Below are 19,851 nucleotides of genomic sequence, written 5' to 3'. Positions count from 1 at the left end.
ACAAGAGTTCCTTCTGGTCTAGTGAGGGAACTTACTTCTGGGGTCTGTCTGCGAACTCATCCGACGTGTCAAACTTTTTCCCTTGGCTTAGATCTCTCTCACAGTAGAAACATCCCGAAGATAATCTTAAAATCTTCAGCTTAAGAACTTAAGCTTATCTGTGGATGCTCTTAAGTTCTCCAGGTAAAATACTAGAATTTTTCACCCTTAAATTAAATCTCTTGCCATTAGAGATATTGGAAACAACTTCTTTTTCTCAAATATTCCCAGAAAAAGTACAAAAAAAAAGTTTCTTTTCAGTGTTGTATAGCGAATGAATCGTAACCAGGATACATGAGGCAAAGTATATCTCTTTTTTGACCAAGATATTCTATTGCACAGCTGTCGAAGATACAACACATATTGTATTATCATAAAACGACTGTATGATTTTCATGTTGTAAAAAAAAATGTAGCATCTACATGTGTATGAGAATATCTTAATACTTTTTTCTATACCTTCACCGTCGTGAAGATTAAAACAAACAGTGTATTCTGAAACACAATGTAGTATCTATATGTGTATGAGAATATCTTAATACTTTTTTTATACCTTCACCGTCGTGAAGATTAAAACAAACAGTGTATTCTGAAACACAATGTAGTATCTATATGTGTATGAGAATATCTTAATACTTTTTTTATACCTTCACCGTCGTGAAGATTAAAACAAACAGTGTATTCTGATACACAATGTAGTATCTATATGTGTATGAGAATATCTTAATACTTTTTTTATACCTTCACCGTCGTGAAGATTAAAACAAACAGTGTATTCTGATACACAATGTAATTCAAGTACATTCTTATATTCTTCATAGCTTTGTTGGGACTGATGATTTATTATATGAAGGGTACTAGTCTATACTCTTGTTTACAGTCTGGTCTCTTGTCTGGTGTATAGTGTATGATCAATACCCTGATAGAACACAGAAAAAGCATTTGAAAATTCGAGATTTCTCGGCTATGTTTGAACACATGTGATAACATCATACATACATACCTTGATTCATATATACGTACATATATATATATATATATATATATATATATATATATATATATAAAACAACGTTAGGAAACGGAAGATACGAACTCATATTTTCCATTTTCATTTCACGAGTAAATACAGAAGGCGGAAAAACTCTACGGACATCTTTACCCACGTTTCACTAACAACTCTTATATTCTTTTTCTGAGAGGTAACAAGGAACTCATACGTATCTCTAGACAGCAGAGTAGCGAAGATAAGATGCTATAATGTTCATTAGTAAGGTAGGAGGGAACCTGACTGTAAGTAATTAGGTAAAGTATCAGAGGAATATGTCGGGGATCAAATAACCAAATGTTGTAAGGTAAACTGAACAAAGTTACTTGGGATATATAGGGATATGTGCATGTGTATATATGGCTTTGTATGTATATGTATGTATACGTTGAAATGCATGTGTATGTATATGTGCGTGTGTGGATATACATGTGAATGTGGGTTTGTTGAGCCATTCCTCGTCTCTTTTCTTGCGCTACCTCGCTAACGCGGGAGACGGCGGTTAAGTATGATGAATAAATTAACTATATATATATATATATATATATATATATATATATATATATATATATATATATAATGTTCATTCTATTAGTTTACCTTACAACATTTGGTCATTTGATCCCCGACATGTACCTCTGATACTTTACCTAATTATTTACAGATCAGGTTTTCTCCTACCTTACTAACGAACATTATAACATCTTATCTTCCCTACTCTGCTGTCTAGAGGTATGACTTCCTCGGTAGTTCTTTTCAGAGAAAGAATATAACCAGAGTTGTTAGTGAAACATGGGTGGGTGCGTCCTTAGAGTTTCCCTTGTCTTCCTTGAGATACAATGGCCTATGGTCATATTTTCTAGTTTATGCCTAATTGCTTCTTCCGCCTTAGCAAGGAAGCGTCAGGAACAGACGAACAATAGCATCTTTTGCTCACGTCCGCTGTACAGCTGTAATATATAATTGTGTGTTTGTTTGTCTTTTGTTTGTTTTTTGTTTGTGTGTTTGTTTGCTTGTGTGTGTGTGTGTGTGTGTGTGTGTGTGTGTGTGTGTGTGTGTGTGTGTGTGTGTGTGTGTGTGTGTGTATTACAGTACTCCAACTGCATCAGGTTACAGCACGAGGCTGTATCATTAAGAGTACAGTCTCGTCAAAGAATTTCTCGTCCCACATGAGTCCATCACTTCCCTGCTACTGGAAGTAGAGCAGCCCTGGGCTGCGGCATCCCTTGGATAAGATATCCTGTGTAACACCAGGTTTCTTTCATACATTAACACTAAGGCTCAGTCCTCTGTTCTTAACGCTACCTCGCTAACGCGGGAAATGGCTAGGTGACGATATTCCCTCAAAGGTCCAGTCCTCTGTTCTTAACGCTACCTTGCTAACGCGGGAAACGGCGAATAGTATGATATATATATATATATATATATATATATATATATATATATATATATATATATATATATATATATATATATATATATATATATATATATATATATATGACACGGTCCAGTCGTGAACAAAGTCTATGTCGAGGTCAGGCCTCAATTGAGATGAGAGAATCGGTTGTTCACAAAAGGGAGGAGAAATTAGGTGAAAAATATTCTAAGGTTTCTTGAAGTTAGTCGGAAAATCTATCCTTCACAAAAGGTCAAGTCAGGGTCGTGAGGGAAGACACGAGGAGGTACAGAGCTCCAGTCTTGGCAGTGTAAGGATTGAAACACACGTCCAAAAAAAAGGGCTTGGCCCTAGAGTTGGCAAGAGCCACTGTGTAATCATGGTAAGGGAGAACTTTACTGAGTATTACGTGGTGTAGCTAATGGTTAAGGCACACACACGCACACACACACACACACACACACACACACACACACACACACACACACACATACACACACACACACACACACAAGCAGCCAACTCCCGGGTGATGGTGGCTACACGTGTATTACCATCATTATCTTATATTCATACTTGATCGCATTTCCCGGGTTAGCGAGCTAGCGACAGGAAAACAGGCGAAGAATGGCCGTATTCGATCGCACTCATTCTCCAGCTGTCATTTGCAATGCACCGAAACCACAGCTCCCTATTCATGAGCAAGCCTCCACAGACTTTTCCATGGTTTACCACGGACGCTTCACATTGCGCTGGTGCACTCCATTGACAGCACGTCGACCCCTGTGTACCACATCGCTCCAATTCCCTCTATCCTGTGCACGCTTTCACATTTGAATATTATCATTATCATTATTATTACTATTATTATTATCATTATCATTATCATTATTATTATTATTATTATTATTATTATTATTATTATTATTATTATTATCATTATTATTATTATCATCATCATCATTATTATCATCATTATTATTATCATTATTATTATCATTATTGCTATTATCATTATTATTATACTATCATTATCATTTATTATTATCATTATCATTATTATCATTATCATTATCATTATTACTATTATTATCATTATCATCATCATCATTATTATCATCATTAATCTTGTTTTTATCATTAATATTATTATTATTATAATCATTTATCTCTATCTGTATACCTATGTACATATGTCTATTACTCTACACATCTCTCTATCTATCAGCTTATCTCTCATTTTCTCTTCATCTATATATGAAGGATTATAAAATGATGATAAATAATACTAACAATGATAATAATAATGATAATGATGATAATGATAATAATGATAATGATAATAATAATAATAATAATAATGATAATAATAATAATAATAATAATGATAATAATAATAATAATAATAATAATAATAATAATAATAATGATAATAATAATGATTACAATGATAATGATAATAATGATAACAATTATAATTATATTGATGATGATGATTAGGCTTCTATGCATGTTCACCTAAGTCAAACGTAAACAGTCACCAAACTAACCAACAAACCAAAGGCACAAACCATTACCACACACACACACACACACACACACCATCACCACACACACACACACACACACCATCACCACACACAACACACAAACAAATGAACCACAAACACAAAAACTACCAACTCGCACACCAACAGACTGCAAAGGTACAGGAACTTCCTACAACCAGTGAACCACAATTTTAAACCATTCCCTCCTCACACACACACACGTAAACCTTTCTTCCCCCCTCACTATACATAAACCATTCTTCCCCCTCCCCACACACATGTAAACAATTCTTTCCCCCCACACCCTACCCACATACATAAACCATCCACACACAACATTATCCCCCCCCCACACACACACACATACACACACACTTCCCCGCACGCCAATAAATCAAACAAACAAGGACAGTATATAGACGGGCCAACAAACCATCAACACGTTTGGTCCTGCAAAATAACAAACACCACCCAGTGAATCGCCTCTCCTCACCACTGCCATTGGCTAGATCTCTGCTATCAATAACACTTTATTGACGCATCTGTTGAGTTGAGGTTGAAATATGAAGTTTGAAGTCTAAAGGCCCAGACAGATCGGATATATTAATGTTAGTGATGGTGGTGGTGATGCAACAACAGTACAGAGACCTCCTGTGCAGGTGGTTAATGATTTAGCTTCCCTCTTGACTTGTTCATTACTCGGTTATCACGTCTACTTGACGATACTTTGGTGCTGTTATTTGAGCCATCTGTGTCCACAGAGGGAGAGGGAGAGAGAGAGAGAGAGAATGTGAGGTAGGGAGGAGGGGGGCTTCGAGGGTGGGAGGTAGTTGTGAGGGAAGGGGAAGTAGCGAGTGAAGCTGGCTCTGAGGGTTGGAAATTAGGAGGGAGGCAAGTTGTGAGGAAGGCAGGTTAAAGAGGGGAGGCAATTCATGAGGGAATTAAAAAGTTCTTGATGCATGGTAGTGCAGCAATCCTGGAGATGGACAGGCAAGAATTCGTGCGTTCAAGGTGACTTGTGTTTGACGGAACCCGTGATATTCTGTGGGAAATTAGAATACTTCTTGGCTGGAAATGATTATCTCCGTGATATTCGGTGGGAAATTAGAATATTTCTTGGCTGGAAATGATCATCTCCATGATTTCCAAAGTATTCTAAAGTGGTCATATCCCACACGTCTGCAGGACCGTACATCAAGATGGACCCACCCAAACTCTCGCTATGGCAACTTCATCTCTTTGCCTCCCTGAGGGGCAACGACTCCTCCGTTTGCATGGTACAGTCAGGCAATGGACAGCGTTCTCACGACCTTTCACCTAACATCGTCGTAGAATATGGCCTGGAAAGCACCCCACCCCCTCAGTGGCCTCTACTATACCACCGAGCCATTGGAGAGTCTCGCACCAGCACGGCTGTCCACTGTCAGAAAGCTTGCCGTACGTAACTCATCGCCTGTGTGTGTGTGTGTGTGTGTGTGTGTGTGTGTGTGTGTGTGTGTGTGTGTGTGTGTGTGTGTGTGTGTGTGTTGGAGACTGTACAGCCCACGGCAAAGTGAGCTGTTGCCCCTCCTCTTTCTTGCTGCTTGGAGTGGTGGGGTTGTGGTGGGGAGGTCCGCGCTGGAGGAACTGTCTCACTTGATGTGGAAGTCTTAAGATCCTTAACGGGACCAGCAGGGCTTAGAAGCAGGTCTTCCGGAGTCCAATTTTCTCTCGGAGAATCTTTCTTCGCCTTCCCGCAGTGAGATGTGACCAACCGCCGTACCTTTTCTTCCACGGGGTATCAAAACCCTTTGCTCGTGCAGTGTTCCTGCTGCGCGCAGCAGCCGCGTGTGACCCACCTCAAGTTCTTCGACTTGGTTGTCGCTGTGCCTCACAACGGACGAGCGCCGGCGTGTGAGTCCCTCACACGTTTTGAGATAAAGGGCCAGACGTCCCTTATCCCTTGTTGTGTGTGTGTGTGTGTGTGTGTGTGTGTGTGTGTGTGTGTGTGTGTGTGTGGTGGCTGCTGCTGGTGCTGCTGCTGCTTCGTCCTTGCTCCTCCTTCCTCCTCTTCCTCCTCCTCCTCCTCCGAGCGATCCGCTCCGATGGCCATTGTGGTGGAGGCAGCCTTGTGAACCGGAGCTTCCGCGTATCTCAAAGGGCCACAAATGACTACAGAGTCTGTCAAGTCAGTTACGACTCGGTCGAGGCAAGAGCCGCCGGCGGCGATGAGGGTGAAGTCGATAGGTCTCGTAAATCGACAACTGAGGGAGAGAGAGAGAGAGAGAGAGAGAGAGAGAGAGAGAGAGAGAGAGAGAGAGAGAGAGAGAGAGAGAGAGAGAGAGAGAGAGAGAGAGAGAGAGAGAGAAGTTGTCGACAGATCCTTTGGAGCGGAGGTGGGCTTGAATTCCACCAATAGTCCCAATGTATTCACAGAAGTACTGAGTTTGCAGCGAGCCTGTGTGTGTGTGTGTGTGTGTGTGTGTGTGTGTGTGTGTGTGTGTGTGTGTGTGTGTGTGTGTGTCTATTTCTTTGTGGTGAGCGCTACGCTGTGCCTCCGCCTCAGGGGAAAGTCTCTTCGTAGGTACTTGTAGGTAGGTAGGTAGGTAGGTAGGTAGTCTCTCTCTCTCTCTCTCTCTCTCTCTCTCTCTCTCTCTCTCTTGCTCTCTCCCTCCCTTCCTCCCTCCCTCCCTCCCTCTCTCTCTCTCTCTCTCTCTCTCTCTCTCTCTCTTGCTCTCTCCCTCCCTCCCTCCCTCCCTCTCCCTCTCTCCCTCAACTCTCCCACCCCAGTCTAAGTCATTTGTTCGTCCCGATGTCGCCCGTTTTCTTTCCTCTCTTAAGAATCTAATTCCTTTCTTCTTCTTCTTCCTCTCGTCTCCTGAAACTCTTCTCGCCAGGTCTTGTGAGCGATCCAATCCCCTTCTTGATCTTACAGAGAATTCCTTCCTTCCAGCCATTTCAAATGTTTGCTTTTATTCTGCGAAGGGGATTTAAGATTTAAGGAAAGTATTTTGATAGTTTCACAGGGGGATAATGGCATTAACTAAACCCTTAATTTGAGGTTGAAATAACTGGAAATGATAAACATGATTAATGTCTCTACGATATGCTAATAAAATATTTCAAATAGTATTTCTAAGAGAAAGAAATGAAAAAAGGAAGTCTTTGAAACGTATTGAAGAACATTTTCTGAAAAATTGAATATCAAGGAAACGATAGATAAGTCATATAAGTATATATAATGTTTGAGAGCTAAGTTTTATAAGTATGTCTCAAACAAAGTGCAATAAAAGTAATTTCTTGCTTCCATCTAACTTGATGGAGATAGACATAGATAGAGATATACAGATAGATAGATAGATAGATAGATAGATGGAGAGAGAGAGAGAGAGAGAGAGAGAGAGAGAGAGAGAGAGAGAGAGAGAGAGAGAGAGAGAGAGAGAGAGAGAGAGAGAGAGAGAGAGAGAGAGAGAGAGAGAGAGAGAGGACAGAAGAGCTCTCTTTACATGTTCGTCACTGGTCCCCACACGCTCACTTACACACACACACACACACACACACACACACACACACACACACACACACACACACACACACACACATACACACACACACACACACACACACACACATACACACACACATACACACACAAACATACAATCTCTCTCTCTCTCTCTCTCTCTCTCTCTCTCTCTCTCTCTCTCTCTCTCTCTCTCTCTTTCTCTCACTCTCACAGCCGCTGCGACAGTTTTTCAAGCTTATACCCATTGTGCTCTGCTCTGAGAAGGGGGGAACTCGACCATCTAAGAAAGTGATATAGCTGAGTGGAGGCGGGGAGGGGGGGGTTATGGTATACGTCAGGACATTCCTCTCTCTCTCTCTCTCTCTCTCTCTCTCTCTCTCTCTCTCTCTCTCTCTCTCTCTCTCTCTCTCTCTCTTCTCTCTCTCTCTCTCCTGTCCGAGAGGCTGGGGGGGGGGGGGGGGGCGCCCCCCCCAACACGAGGAGAGTTCCTGTGGCATACCTCTTGCCATAGTCCTCAGGGAGAGAGAGAGTATCATGTATCCCATTTCGTTTTCTTTTTTCCTCTAGAGAGAGAGAGAGAGAGAGAGAGAGAGAGAGAGAGAGAGAGAGAGAGAGAGAGAGAGAGAGAGAGAGAGAGAGAGAGAGAGAGAGAGAGAGAGAGAGAGAGAGAGAGAGAGAGAGAGAGAGAGAGAGAGAGAGAGAGAGAGAGAGAGAGAGAGACTAAAAGGATCCACACGTCATAAATGGAGGTAATTCGGGGTGGGAGAAACCAAGACAGAGATGTAAGGAGAGAGTGAACGAGACGTCAGGGATATCGGGCCGAAGTGTTCAGGTGGGTGAGAGGCGTGCATGGGATAGAAGGAATTGGGTCGATGTGGCGTACGGGGAACGACGGTCTATCAATGCTCTGAACCAAGACATTGAAGCAGTCAATGTAAACTATTTGTTCTTCTGTCTCTGAGGCTGCATCACTACGGCGGGAGAAAAAGTTGTAGATAAAGGAAGAAGATACACTCTTATTGTCTTCCAAAGATGACCAACAAATGGAGCGAAAAGTCCCGAGAACAAAGTAAACAAACGACATAATTTGGGGTCTGTTTCCCGCCATCACGATTTCTTCGCTTCCGTATTACCAAGAATCTGAATTACGTTGTTTGGTGCGCGCGCAACAACCTCACACGAGCACAATGTCAGTTTCCCCCTCCCCCCGAACATTAGACACATTAAACGTGATATCACAGGCGATATCAGTCCAACAAAGGAAGGTGAAGTTATCCTCAATCTAATTTTCTGACCGAGGTAGGAAATCATTTCAAGCCAGGCCTGAGCTTAGATCGCGCAGAAATTCTGAACACTTTTTGAACAGTATTGTGTTACGAATCATGTTTTCTTAATAGAATTCTGTGCGTGGAATGAACGTTTTGTGTTCCAACTCATTTGTAGGTTTCCAAAAAAAAAAAAAGATGTAAAAAAAAAAAAAATATTTGCCTTTGCTTTCTGAAAGGTAAAGCCACAGGTATGGTTCGGGTTCCCCGCCTGTATTGTTGTAAGGGAGGACTTTTATACGAGGGGTTCTACATTGAATGTGTGGTTGTAGTTCATATGTACATTTATATATATATATGTATGTATTCAGATATATTTCTTGCATATAGATGTGTGTGTGTGTGTAAGCTGTGCGCAAGGCTCTGCATATATATATATATATATATATATATATATATATATATATATATATATATATATATATATATATATATATATATATATATATATATATATATATATATATATATATATATGTGTGTGTGTGTGTGTGTATGCATATATGCATTAATGGGGGTGTATATATACGTAGAATGTGGATGTATATTAACCTGTTACTCATTCTGTGGTTAAGCAAGACAAAATAGAGACATGAAATCCTTACTGAAGATCATCTAACTTGTTAAATAGATAGATTCTGGTTGTTTATGGGTCTCTGGTAACTGATAAACCTCTTTATCACTGGGAAAGATTAGTGCACTAAAAAAAAACCCAGTGAAAGTAATAATAAGTCGTTTTTATATTTTTTGCAGAAAACTACAATGATAACTCTAATATCATACTTTGCATCAAAAGGTAAACTCATGTATCCCATGAACATTTTACTGTTTGAAGGTAATCTTTCCATACTCATGAGTTTCTGTAGCTGAAATATAAGCTCATGTAACTCTTGAACTTTCAACTACTTAAACGTAAACTTTTCAATTCCAGGAACTTTTCTTCTTTTTTTTTTTGGGTATGAAAAGGTTAACTCTTCTACGTCATGACTTCCTACTCACAAAAAGTAATTCATATCACTTTTATATATATATAGATAGCTTTTGCAACAGTTATAGATTGTGGATATCGAGCGAAGAGTGACAGACATTTGTACTTCGTTGTGTTCCACTGCAGTTCCTCCGAAGATCATGGACGCGAACACGAGCTCCGACATCGAGGTCAGAGAGGGTCAGAGGGCGCGGCTGGTGTGTGGGGCCAGCGGGACTCCTGAACCGACCTACAAGTGGCGGAGAGAGGACTCAAAACTCATCGACGTATCGGGGAACACAGGTGAGGGAGACGCATGGCCACTGGTGAGTCCAGGGACACAGGTGAGGGAGACGCATGGCCACTGGTGAGTCCAGGGACACAGGTGAGGGAGACGCATGGTCACTGAGGTGTCCAGGGACACAGGTGAGGGAGACACATGGTCACTGAGGTGTCCAGGGACACAGGTGAGGGAGACGCATGGCCACTGGGGTGTCCAAGGACACAGGTGAGGGAGACGCATGGCCACTGGTGAGTCCAGGGACACAGGTGAGGGAGACACATGGCCACTGGGGTGTCCAGGGACACAGGTGAGGGAGACGTATGGCCATTGGGGTGTCCAGGGACACAGGTGAGGGAGACACATGGCCACTGGAGTGTCCAGGGACACAGGTGAGGGAGACACATGGCCACTGGGGTGTCCAGGGACACAGGTGAGGGAGACACATGGTCATTGAGGTGTCCAGGGACACAGGTGAGGGAGACACATGGCCATTGGGATGTCCAGGGACACAGGTGAGGGGGACACATGGCCACTGGAGTGTCCAGGGACACAGGTGAGGGAGACACATGCCTCTGGTGTGTCCAAGGACACAGGTGAGGGAGATACATGGCCACTGGTGAGTACAGGGACACAGGTGAGGGAGACACATGTCTCTGGTGTGTCCAGGGACACAGGTGAGGGAGACACATGCCGCTGGTGTGTCCAGGAATAAAGGTGAGGAAGATACATGGTCACTGATGTATCTGGGGATACAGGGGAGAAACATAATCACCAATGTATCCGGGGATACCGGTAAGAGACACATGGTCACCGATATATCCGGGAAAAAAACAATTGAATCTCACAATTCATTTACGTTTCTGGTTTAAACCTGACGGAAAAAAGCCCAGGCAGCCAGCCAGCCGGCCAGCCAGCCAGCCAGCCAACCGATCAATCAGCTAACCAGCTAACCAGCTAGCAAGTCAGCCAGCCAACCAGTCAGCTAACCAGCCAGCCAGCCAGCTAAACAGCCAACCAGTCAGCCAGCCAGCCAACTAACCAGCCACTTAGCTTACCAGCCAGTCAGCCAGCCAGCCAGCCAGCTAACCAGCCATTCTGTCAACCAGCCAGCCAGCCAGCCAGCTAACCAGCCAGCCAGCCAGTCAGCCAGCCACATCTGCTGTCATTCCAAAACGTTTTTATCTTCACTCTCTCAACTGTTTACATAAATCGTGCATTTGAAGCAGCCGAGTCTGACTGGTTTTGAGTTTAGGGTCACAGCCCCGGCCGTGACCTCCCTCCACCCCTAGCCCTCCAACACTGCTCAGCTTTGGATATATATATATATATATATATATATATATATATATATATATATATATATATATATATATATATATATATATATATATATATATATATATATACACGATGGTGGACCGCGATGATTTTTCATCAGTGGTTTTACTATTAAGTGGGAGACGTGGAGTGGACCTTCGTTTTAAGAATATCTCACTCGTGTACACTGAGTCGTAGCTTTATACTCCCTGAGTACGACGGTACGACCTATCACCACGAGAGTACGACCCCCTGAGCACGACGATATGACACTTGAGCACCAAGGTACGATGCCTGAGCACGTAAGCAAGACTGTCTGGGCACGAATGCACGACTGTCAGGTATGATGGTGTGGTCTTTGGTACGACCCCCAAAGGACATATCCAAGGGTCATACGGACGTGCTCCACTGCTGAACCAATATGATTTAGCCAAGACATACCAGATAAAACATCTGAAGAATGATATAATATTTAGACAACGCTAACCATAGCGATAATGTAAGGTTTAAATATCGCTAACCACAGTGATAATCTAACATCTAAACATCGCTAACCATAGCGATAATGTAAGGTGTAAACATCGCTAACCACAGTGATAATCTAACATCTAAACATCGCTAACCATAGCGATAATGTAAGGTGTAAACATCGCTAACCACAGTGATAATCTAACACCTAAACATCACTGACCATAGCGATGATGTAAATCATATACATCGGTGACCACCACAGTGACCATAACGATAAATGTAAACCATATACATCGGTGACCTCCACCATGGCGACAATCTAACATCTAAACATTGCTACAATCTAACACCTAGACATGGCTAGACATGAACAACCTTTAAATATCGGTGACCACAGCGATCAAAGCTAACATCTAAACATGGCTGGACATAGCGAGAGTGCTGATAACATACGGCGATGCTAACATTAGGTCATGTTTTTATTGAAACGACTTACGAATGGAGAAGTTTATGTTTAAGTGTAATTATTTTTTTCTTTCTCCTCTGAGGTCCTTTGATGCATTAGATATATTGGTGTCCGTTCGATACGGTGTTCCACAGAGGTAAAAGAAGAGTGTTCCACAGAGGTGAACGAGTGTTCCATAGAGGTGGACGAGTGTTCCACAGAGGTGAACGAGTGTTCTACAGAGGTGAACGAGTGTTCCATAGAGGTGAACGAGTGTTCCATAGAGGTGAACGAGTGTTCCATAGAGGTGAACGAGTGTTCCACAGAGGTGAACGAGTGTTCCACAGAGGTGAACGAGTGTTCTACAGAGGTGAACAAGTGTTCTACAGAGGTGAACGAGTGTTCCACAGAGGTGAACGAATGTACCACAGAGGTGAACGAGTGTTCCACAGAGGTGAGCGAATGTACCACAGGGGTGAACGAGTGTTCCACAGAGGCGAACGAGTGTTCCACAGAGGTGAACGAATGTACCACAGAGGTGAACGAGTGTTCCACAGAGGTGGACGAGTGTTCCATAGAGGTGAACGAATGTACCACAGAGGCGAACGAGTGTTCCACAGAGGTGAACGAGTGTTCCACAGAGGTGAACGAATGTACCACAGAGGTGAACGAGTGTTCCACAGAGGCGAACGAGTGTTCCACAGAGCTGATACAGAGTTTCAAAAAAGTGAGCTATTGTTCCATAGAAGTTAACGAGTGTTCTACTGAGGTGAGAGAGCGTTCCACAGAGTTGAAAGAGTGTTTCATAGAGCTGAAAGTGTTTCACAGGGCTGAACGAATCTTCCACAGAGCTTAACGCGTTGAACGAGTGTCCACTAGAACATAAAGAGTATTCCACAGAGTTATAAGTGTTCTATAGAGCTGAAAGAGTGTTCCACAGAGTGTGTCATAGAGCTAAACTAATATTCTATTGATCTTAACCAGTGGTCCACAGAGATGAACCACCTCCTATACTCTCACCACCGCTGCCTCTCACTCTACACACACACACTCTCTCTCTCACTCACTCACTCACCTCCCACCCCTTCTCTCTGTCTGTCTCTCTCTCTCTCTCTCCCCTCACAGACCTGTTGGTTGACGGCAGGGAGCTCGTCTTTGAGTCAGCGTTGAGAGAGCACGCGGGGGCCTATCTGTGCATCGCTTCCAACGGTGTTCCACCTTCAGTAAGCAAGAGAATCATGCTTAGCGTCAGATGTAAGTCGTCTACACAACCTCCAACTGTAAAATGTTTACAAGGGAGTGGGTAATGTAAAAAAAAGAAAGAGAGAGAGACGGGGGAGAAAAAAAATGTATAGATGCTGAATAACGAATATATTTTTCTGCTTAAAGAGAATTTATGATTAGATGAATAATGTAGGACACATCGATGCAGTTTTAAAAATTCCTGTGCTTTTCTTTTTTTTCTTTCTTTCAAAAATCACACGATTGCCAGGGAATTGGAAATGAATGAGTGTCTAATAAACTGATTTACATTTACAATGAATCTTTTTTTCTGATCATGAAAACAACAGGTTTATTGGAACGCTTCGTCTGAAACACCGAACCTATTCCTTTCCTAGTTACTGCACCTCACAGGCCTTTAGAGGATCCCATCCAATATGGACTTTGACTTCTATAGCTACCTCTATGAGTCTATAGCTACCTCTATGAGTCTATAGCTACCTCTATGAGTCTATAGCTACCTCTATGAGTCTATAGCTACCTCTATGAGTCTATAGCTACCTCTATGAGTCTATAGCTACCTCTATGAGTCTATAGCTACCTATATGAGTCTATAGCTACCTATATAGGATTGAGGCAATGTAATTTGAATCTATTATAAATGTTTTCTTTACTGTCTTCTTACCAGAGCTCTGGTGTAAGGATTGGTACTTACAATAAACAGCTAGATAATCAAAGACTGATTACAATAACTAGACTTCATGTAATGATAATTCTTGGAGTAATTATTATTATTTTTGATGTCAGCTAAGACGGCACGGGCAGCTGTGGCCCTAATCAAGGCTATCCCATTAACCCTAAATATATATATATATATATATATATATATATATATATATATATATATATATATATATATATATATATATATATATATATATATATATATATATATATATATATATATATATATATATAAACCCTAGCCTGAGCTAGGTACCCATTTTATCAACCAACCCCAAGGGGCGAATGAACAGCTGGGCTGACTGTGGACCGAGTGCTGCAACCAAGATTCGAACCTATGCCCTAAACCCAGGGCGGCCCGTGAATCCGTCACGGTCAGCAACACTAAAGGCCTTTAACCTATGTAGCCTTGGTCATATCTGAGGTCAGGTCAAAAAAAATATCCCTCCAGGAAGGGCCTTTCTCCATGGACAGGAGAGGAGATAGACAGGAGGGGGAGATAGACAGGAGGGGGAGATAGACAGGAGGGGAGAAAGACAGGAGGGGAGATTAGACAGACACACCATTTATCAATTCAAAGATTCGACTCTCTTGCGTTAACTGTACGATAACGTCTTGGGGACGACAGTACGACGGTACGACTCCTGAACACGACAGTACGATCCTTGAGCGCGACGGTGCGACCCTTTGAGCACGACGGTTCGACCCTTGGGTACAATGACCTGGCTTTTAATCTAACTCTTGAGGCTCGAGTCCAAAGTCGTGCCGTCATGTTTCCCAGGGCCGTACCGTCGTACTCAAGGGTCGTACCGTCGTAGTCAAGGGTCGTACCGTCGTAGTCAAGGGTCGTACCGTCGTATTCAAGGGTCGTACCGTCGTCCTCAAGCTTAATGCCGTCGCGTTCAAGTAATTAAAGGAAAGAAACGTCCCACTTTCTTTATAGCGACGTAAAAGCAGAACCTAACTCGTTTGTCTGTATTGCAAAACAACTTCCCAAATAACACGAAAATCATTACTCCTTTTTTTTTTTTTACAATCAGCAACTTCGTCTGCCTCCATCCCATTGGCTGTGTTGGTGACGAGGGGAGGAACTTTCCACCACACGACCACACACACGAGAGTGCCATGAACCACCACCCGGGGTCGTCTCCAACACGACAGCGATGGGGTCGTATTTCCAAACAATTTTGCCAACTGGTGTGGACCTCCGACAGTGGCTACTACTCCAGTCTGGGCGTAACCAAACCACAAACTCAGTCTGTATAGGTGTGACACACAGCAAAACCCGGGCCACCAGTGTGATCAAATGACACACCAAACCCGGGCCACCAGTGTGACCAAACGACACACCAAACCCGGCCACCAGTGTGACCCAACGACACACCAAACCCGGGCCACCAGTGTGACCAAACGACACACCAAACCCGGCCACCAGTGTGACCAACGACACACCAAACCCGTCCATTAGTGTGACCAAACGACACACCAAACCCGTCCATTAGTGTGACCAAACAGAGCACAAACCTCTCCACTAGTGTGACATCAAAACACGACAAACCTCTCCACTAGTGTGACCTCAGAACACAGCAAACCCCCTCCATGAACGTGACCCCACCCCACCACAGCACCATAAACCCCTCTCACTGTGACCTCACAGCACCACAAAAACCTCCCTCTTAATCTTGTTGAACCTCCAGAATAACCCACAACCTCCCGCAGTGTCGTGAGGTCAGGACACGGCAAATATCACTGACTTATCCTCACTGGTTTGTGTGGGTTTTTTACTCTCTTGTGTCAGTAAACATTCTCTCCCGGCTGCTCCACACGACAACATAATTGCTTTCTTTTTTAAAAACGCCCTTGAAGTGGGCACGACGGGAACCCCCCAAGTTGCACTCGACAGTAGAGACAAGTTTGCAAATGTTAGATTAAAGATAGAATACTAACCTCTGTCTGTCTGTCTGTCTCTCTGTCTGTCTGTCTGTCTGTCTGTCTCTCTCTCTCTCTCTCTCTCTCTCTCTCTCTCTCTCTCTCTCTCTTGCTCGCTCACACGCTATCTCGCTCTGTCTCTCTCTGTCTCTCTCTGTCTGTCTGTCTCTCTCTCTCTCTCTCTCTCTCTCTCTCTCTCTCTCTCTCTCTCTCTCTCTCTCTCTCTCTCTCTCTCTCTCACACACACACACACACACATACATTGGCCTCCGTGGTGTAATGGCTAGCGTTACTGACCATGAGTCAACGTGGGCCCACATGAGTTCGAACCCTGGGTGCGTGGCAGTCGACCCACATATAACCCAGGTAGTCATCCACCCTTTGGGTTGCCTGATAAATGGGTCGAATAAGGGTAAATCATCGTTGATAATTATCTCACCCGAAAGGGTAGCAGCTTACCCTGCTCCCGCAAGGAGCGAAGCCTCGAAACTGTAGGAGAGTCATCAAAAGGGTCGTAGGGGCTATATAATGATAATGATAACAATAATAATAATGACAATAATTAAAGTAATAATATCAATAATAATAATAATGATAAGAGTGAGTGCTCAAATTACAGAGGTATAAGTTTGTTGAGTATTCCTGGTAAATTATATGGGAGGGTATTGATTGAGAGGGTGAAGGCATGTACAGAGCATCAGATTGGGGAAGAGCAGTGCGGTTTCAGAAGTGGTAGAGGATGTGTGGATCAGGTGTTTGCTTTGAAGAATGTATGTGAGAAATACTTAGAAAAGCAAATGGATTTGTATGTAGCATTTATGGATCTGGAGAAGGCATATGATAGAGTTGATAGAGATGCTCTGTGGAAGGTATTAAGAATATATGGTGTGGGAGGCAAGTTGTTAGAAGCAGTGAAAAGTTTTTATCGAGGATGTAAGGCATGTGTACGTGTAGGAAGAGAGGAAAGTGATTGGTTCTCAGTGAATGTAGGTTTGCGGCAGGGGTGTGTGATGTCTCCATGGTTGTTTAATTTGTTTATGGATGGGGTTGTTAGGGAGGTAAATGCAAGAGTCCTGGAAAGAGGGGCAAGTATGAAGTCTGTGGGGGATGAGAGAGCTTGGGAAGTGAGTCAGTTGTTGTTCGCTGATGATACAGCGCTGGTGGCTGATTCATGTGAGAAACTGCAGAAGCTGGTGACTGAGTTTGGTAAAGTGTGTGGAAGAAGAAAGTTAAGAGTAAATGTGAATAAGAGCAAGGTTATTAGGTACAGTAGGGTTGAGGGTCAAGTCAATTGGGAGGTGAGTTTGAATGGAGAAAAACTGGAGGAAGTGAAGTGTTTTAGATATCTGGGAGTGGATCTGTCAGCGGATGGAACCATGGAAGCGGAAGTGGATCATAGGGTGGGGGAGGGGGCGAAAATTTTGGGAGCCTTGAAAAATGTGTGGAAGTCGAGAACATTATCTCGGAAAGCAAAAATGGGTATGTTTGAAGGAATAGTGGTTCCAACAATGCTGTATGGTTGCGAGGCGTGGGCTATGGATAGAGTTGTGCGCAGGAGGATGGATGTGCTGGAAATGAGATGTTTGAGGACAATGTGTGGTGTGAGGTGGTTTGATCGAGTAAGTAACGTAAGGGTAAGAGAGATGTGTGGAAATAAAAAGAGCGTGGTTGAGAGAGCAGAAGAGGGTGTTTTGAAATGGTTTGGGCACATGGAGAGAATGAGTGAGGAAAGATTGACCAAGAGGATATATGTGTCGGAGGTGGAGGGAACGAGGAGAAGAGGGAGACCAAATTGGAGGTGGAAAGATGGAGTGAAAAAGATTTTGTGTGATCGGGGCCTGAACATGCAGGAGGGTGAAAGGAGGGCAAGGAATAGAGTGAATTGGAGCGATGTGGTATACAGGGGTTGACGTGCTGTCAGTGGATTGAACCAAGGCATGTGAAGCGTCTGGGGTAAACCATGGAAAGCGGTGTAGGTATGTATATTTGCGTGTGTGGACGTGTGTATGTACATGTGTATGGGGGGGGGTTGGGCCATTTCTTTCGTCTGTTTCCTTGCGCTACCTCGCAAACGCGGGAGACAGCGACAAAGTATAAAAAAAAAAAAAAAAAAAAAAAAAAAAAAAAAAAAAAATAATAATAATGATAATGATAATAATGATAATAATAATAATAATAATAATAATAATAATAATGATAATAATAATGATAATAATGATAATGATAATGATAATAACAACAACAACAATAATGATAATAATAATGATAATAATAATAATAATAATAATAATAATAATAATAATAATAATAATAATAATAATAATAATAATAATGATAATAATAATAACAATAATGACAATAATAATAATAATAATAATAATAATAATAATAATAATAATAATAATAATAATAATAATAATAATAATAATAATAATAATAATAACAATAATAATTATGATAGAAGGAAATCATCAAACATCTAAATTTCATCAGCCTTTGTATCACACTAGATGTTATCAATTAGTCTTCCAGAATAATGAAAAACTTCATCATTTGTATCTTTATGATTCCAGATTATTTTCCAGTTTTGACCTACGTAGCGAGTTAGGTGGCAGATCTCTGTCTCCTGATTTTGAATGATTATCTGATTTCAGGATTAGTTTTAATTAAGGTTCTTCATCTCTCTCTCTCTCTCTCTCTCTCTCTCTCTCTCTCTCTCTCTCTCTCTCTCTCTCTCTCTCTCTCTCTCTCTTCCTTTCTCATTTCCTCTCTTACTTTCTCCCTTATTCTATCTCTTTCTCTGTTCTGTCTCATTCTCCATCTATCGTTTCACTTTCTCTCCTTCTCTATTTCTTTTTTTTCCTTTCTCACTTTCTCCCACCCTCTCTCTCTCTCTCTCTCTCTCTCTCTCTCTCTCTCTCTCTCTCTCTCTCTCTCTCTCTCTCTCTCTCCCCGTACAGTTGAGCCCCAGATCCGGGCCTTCGAGCCCCGCCTGTGGGTGACCCTGGGGTCAACGGTTAACCTCTCCTGTGTGGTGGACGGCTTCCCGGAGCCGGCGGTCGAATGGCTGCGGGATTACGGTCAGCCAGTCACCGGACAATCTTACTTCAACCACGTAACCGACCCTCTCATGCAGGTACGTGTGTGTGTGTGTGTGTGTGTGTGTGTGTGTGTGTGTGTGTGTGTGTGTGTGTAAGCAAGGAAGGTGGGTGAGCAGAATCTTCTGCTTCCGAGAAGAACATCACTCGAGGCGTCTATGCAGCACCGTCGCATGTTCTTAAGTCTGAAGAGCCTCTCCTCCTCCTCCTCCTCCTTGTGCTCCTCCTGCCTCCCACCATCGAAGTCCCGTGAAGAACCTCTCCTCCTCCTCCTCCTCCTCCTTCCTCCTGCCTCCTGTTACATCCACCATCGAAGTCCCGTGAAGAACCCCTCCTCCTCCTCCTCCTCCTCCTCCTCCTCCTGCCTCCCGTACCATCCACCATCGAAGTCTGGTGGAGACTCTCCCTTCCTCCCCACAAGAAGAACCAACGACGAAGTCCACGGTAGACCCTTCCTACGAGGACCCCCCTTCCAGCATCGAAGTCCACACAGACCCCCCCGTCTCTCCC

General features: G+C 42.9%; 1 protein-coding gene across 1 annotated transcript in view; it reads left to right on the top strand.

Moving 5' to 3' along the window:
* Positions 1-19,851, top strand: part of LOC139755571 (lachesin-like) — a 162,569-nt gene that overhangs the window by 96,344 nt on the left and 46,374 nt on the right. The window contains exons 4-6 of the mRNA XM_071674049.1: positions 9,981-10,136; positions 13,475-13,603; positions 19,204-19,379. Of these exons, the coding sequence (XP_071530150.1) occupies positions 9,981-10,136; positions 13,475-13,603; positions 19,204-19,379 (461 nt within the window). The remainder of the gene's footprint in view (positions 1-9,980; positions 10,137-13,474; positions 13,604-19,203; positions 19,380-19,851) is intronic.

The sequence above is a fragment of the Panulirus ornatus genome, chromosome 19 (genome assembly GCF_036320965.1).
Source record: "Panulirus ornatus isolate Po-2019 chromosome 19, ASM3632096v1, whole genome shotgun sequence".
NCBI classification, from domain to species: Eukaryota; Metazoa; Arthropoda; class Malacostraca; order Decapoda; family Palinuridae; genus Panulirus; species Panulirus ornatus.
Note: the sequence above shows the minus strand (reverse complement) of the source record. Positions and strands in the feature narration are given on the sequence as shown.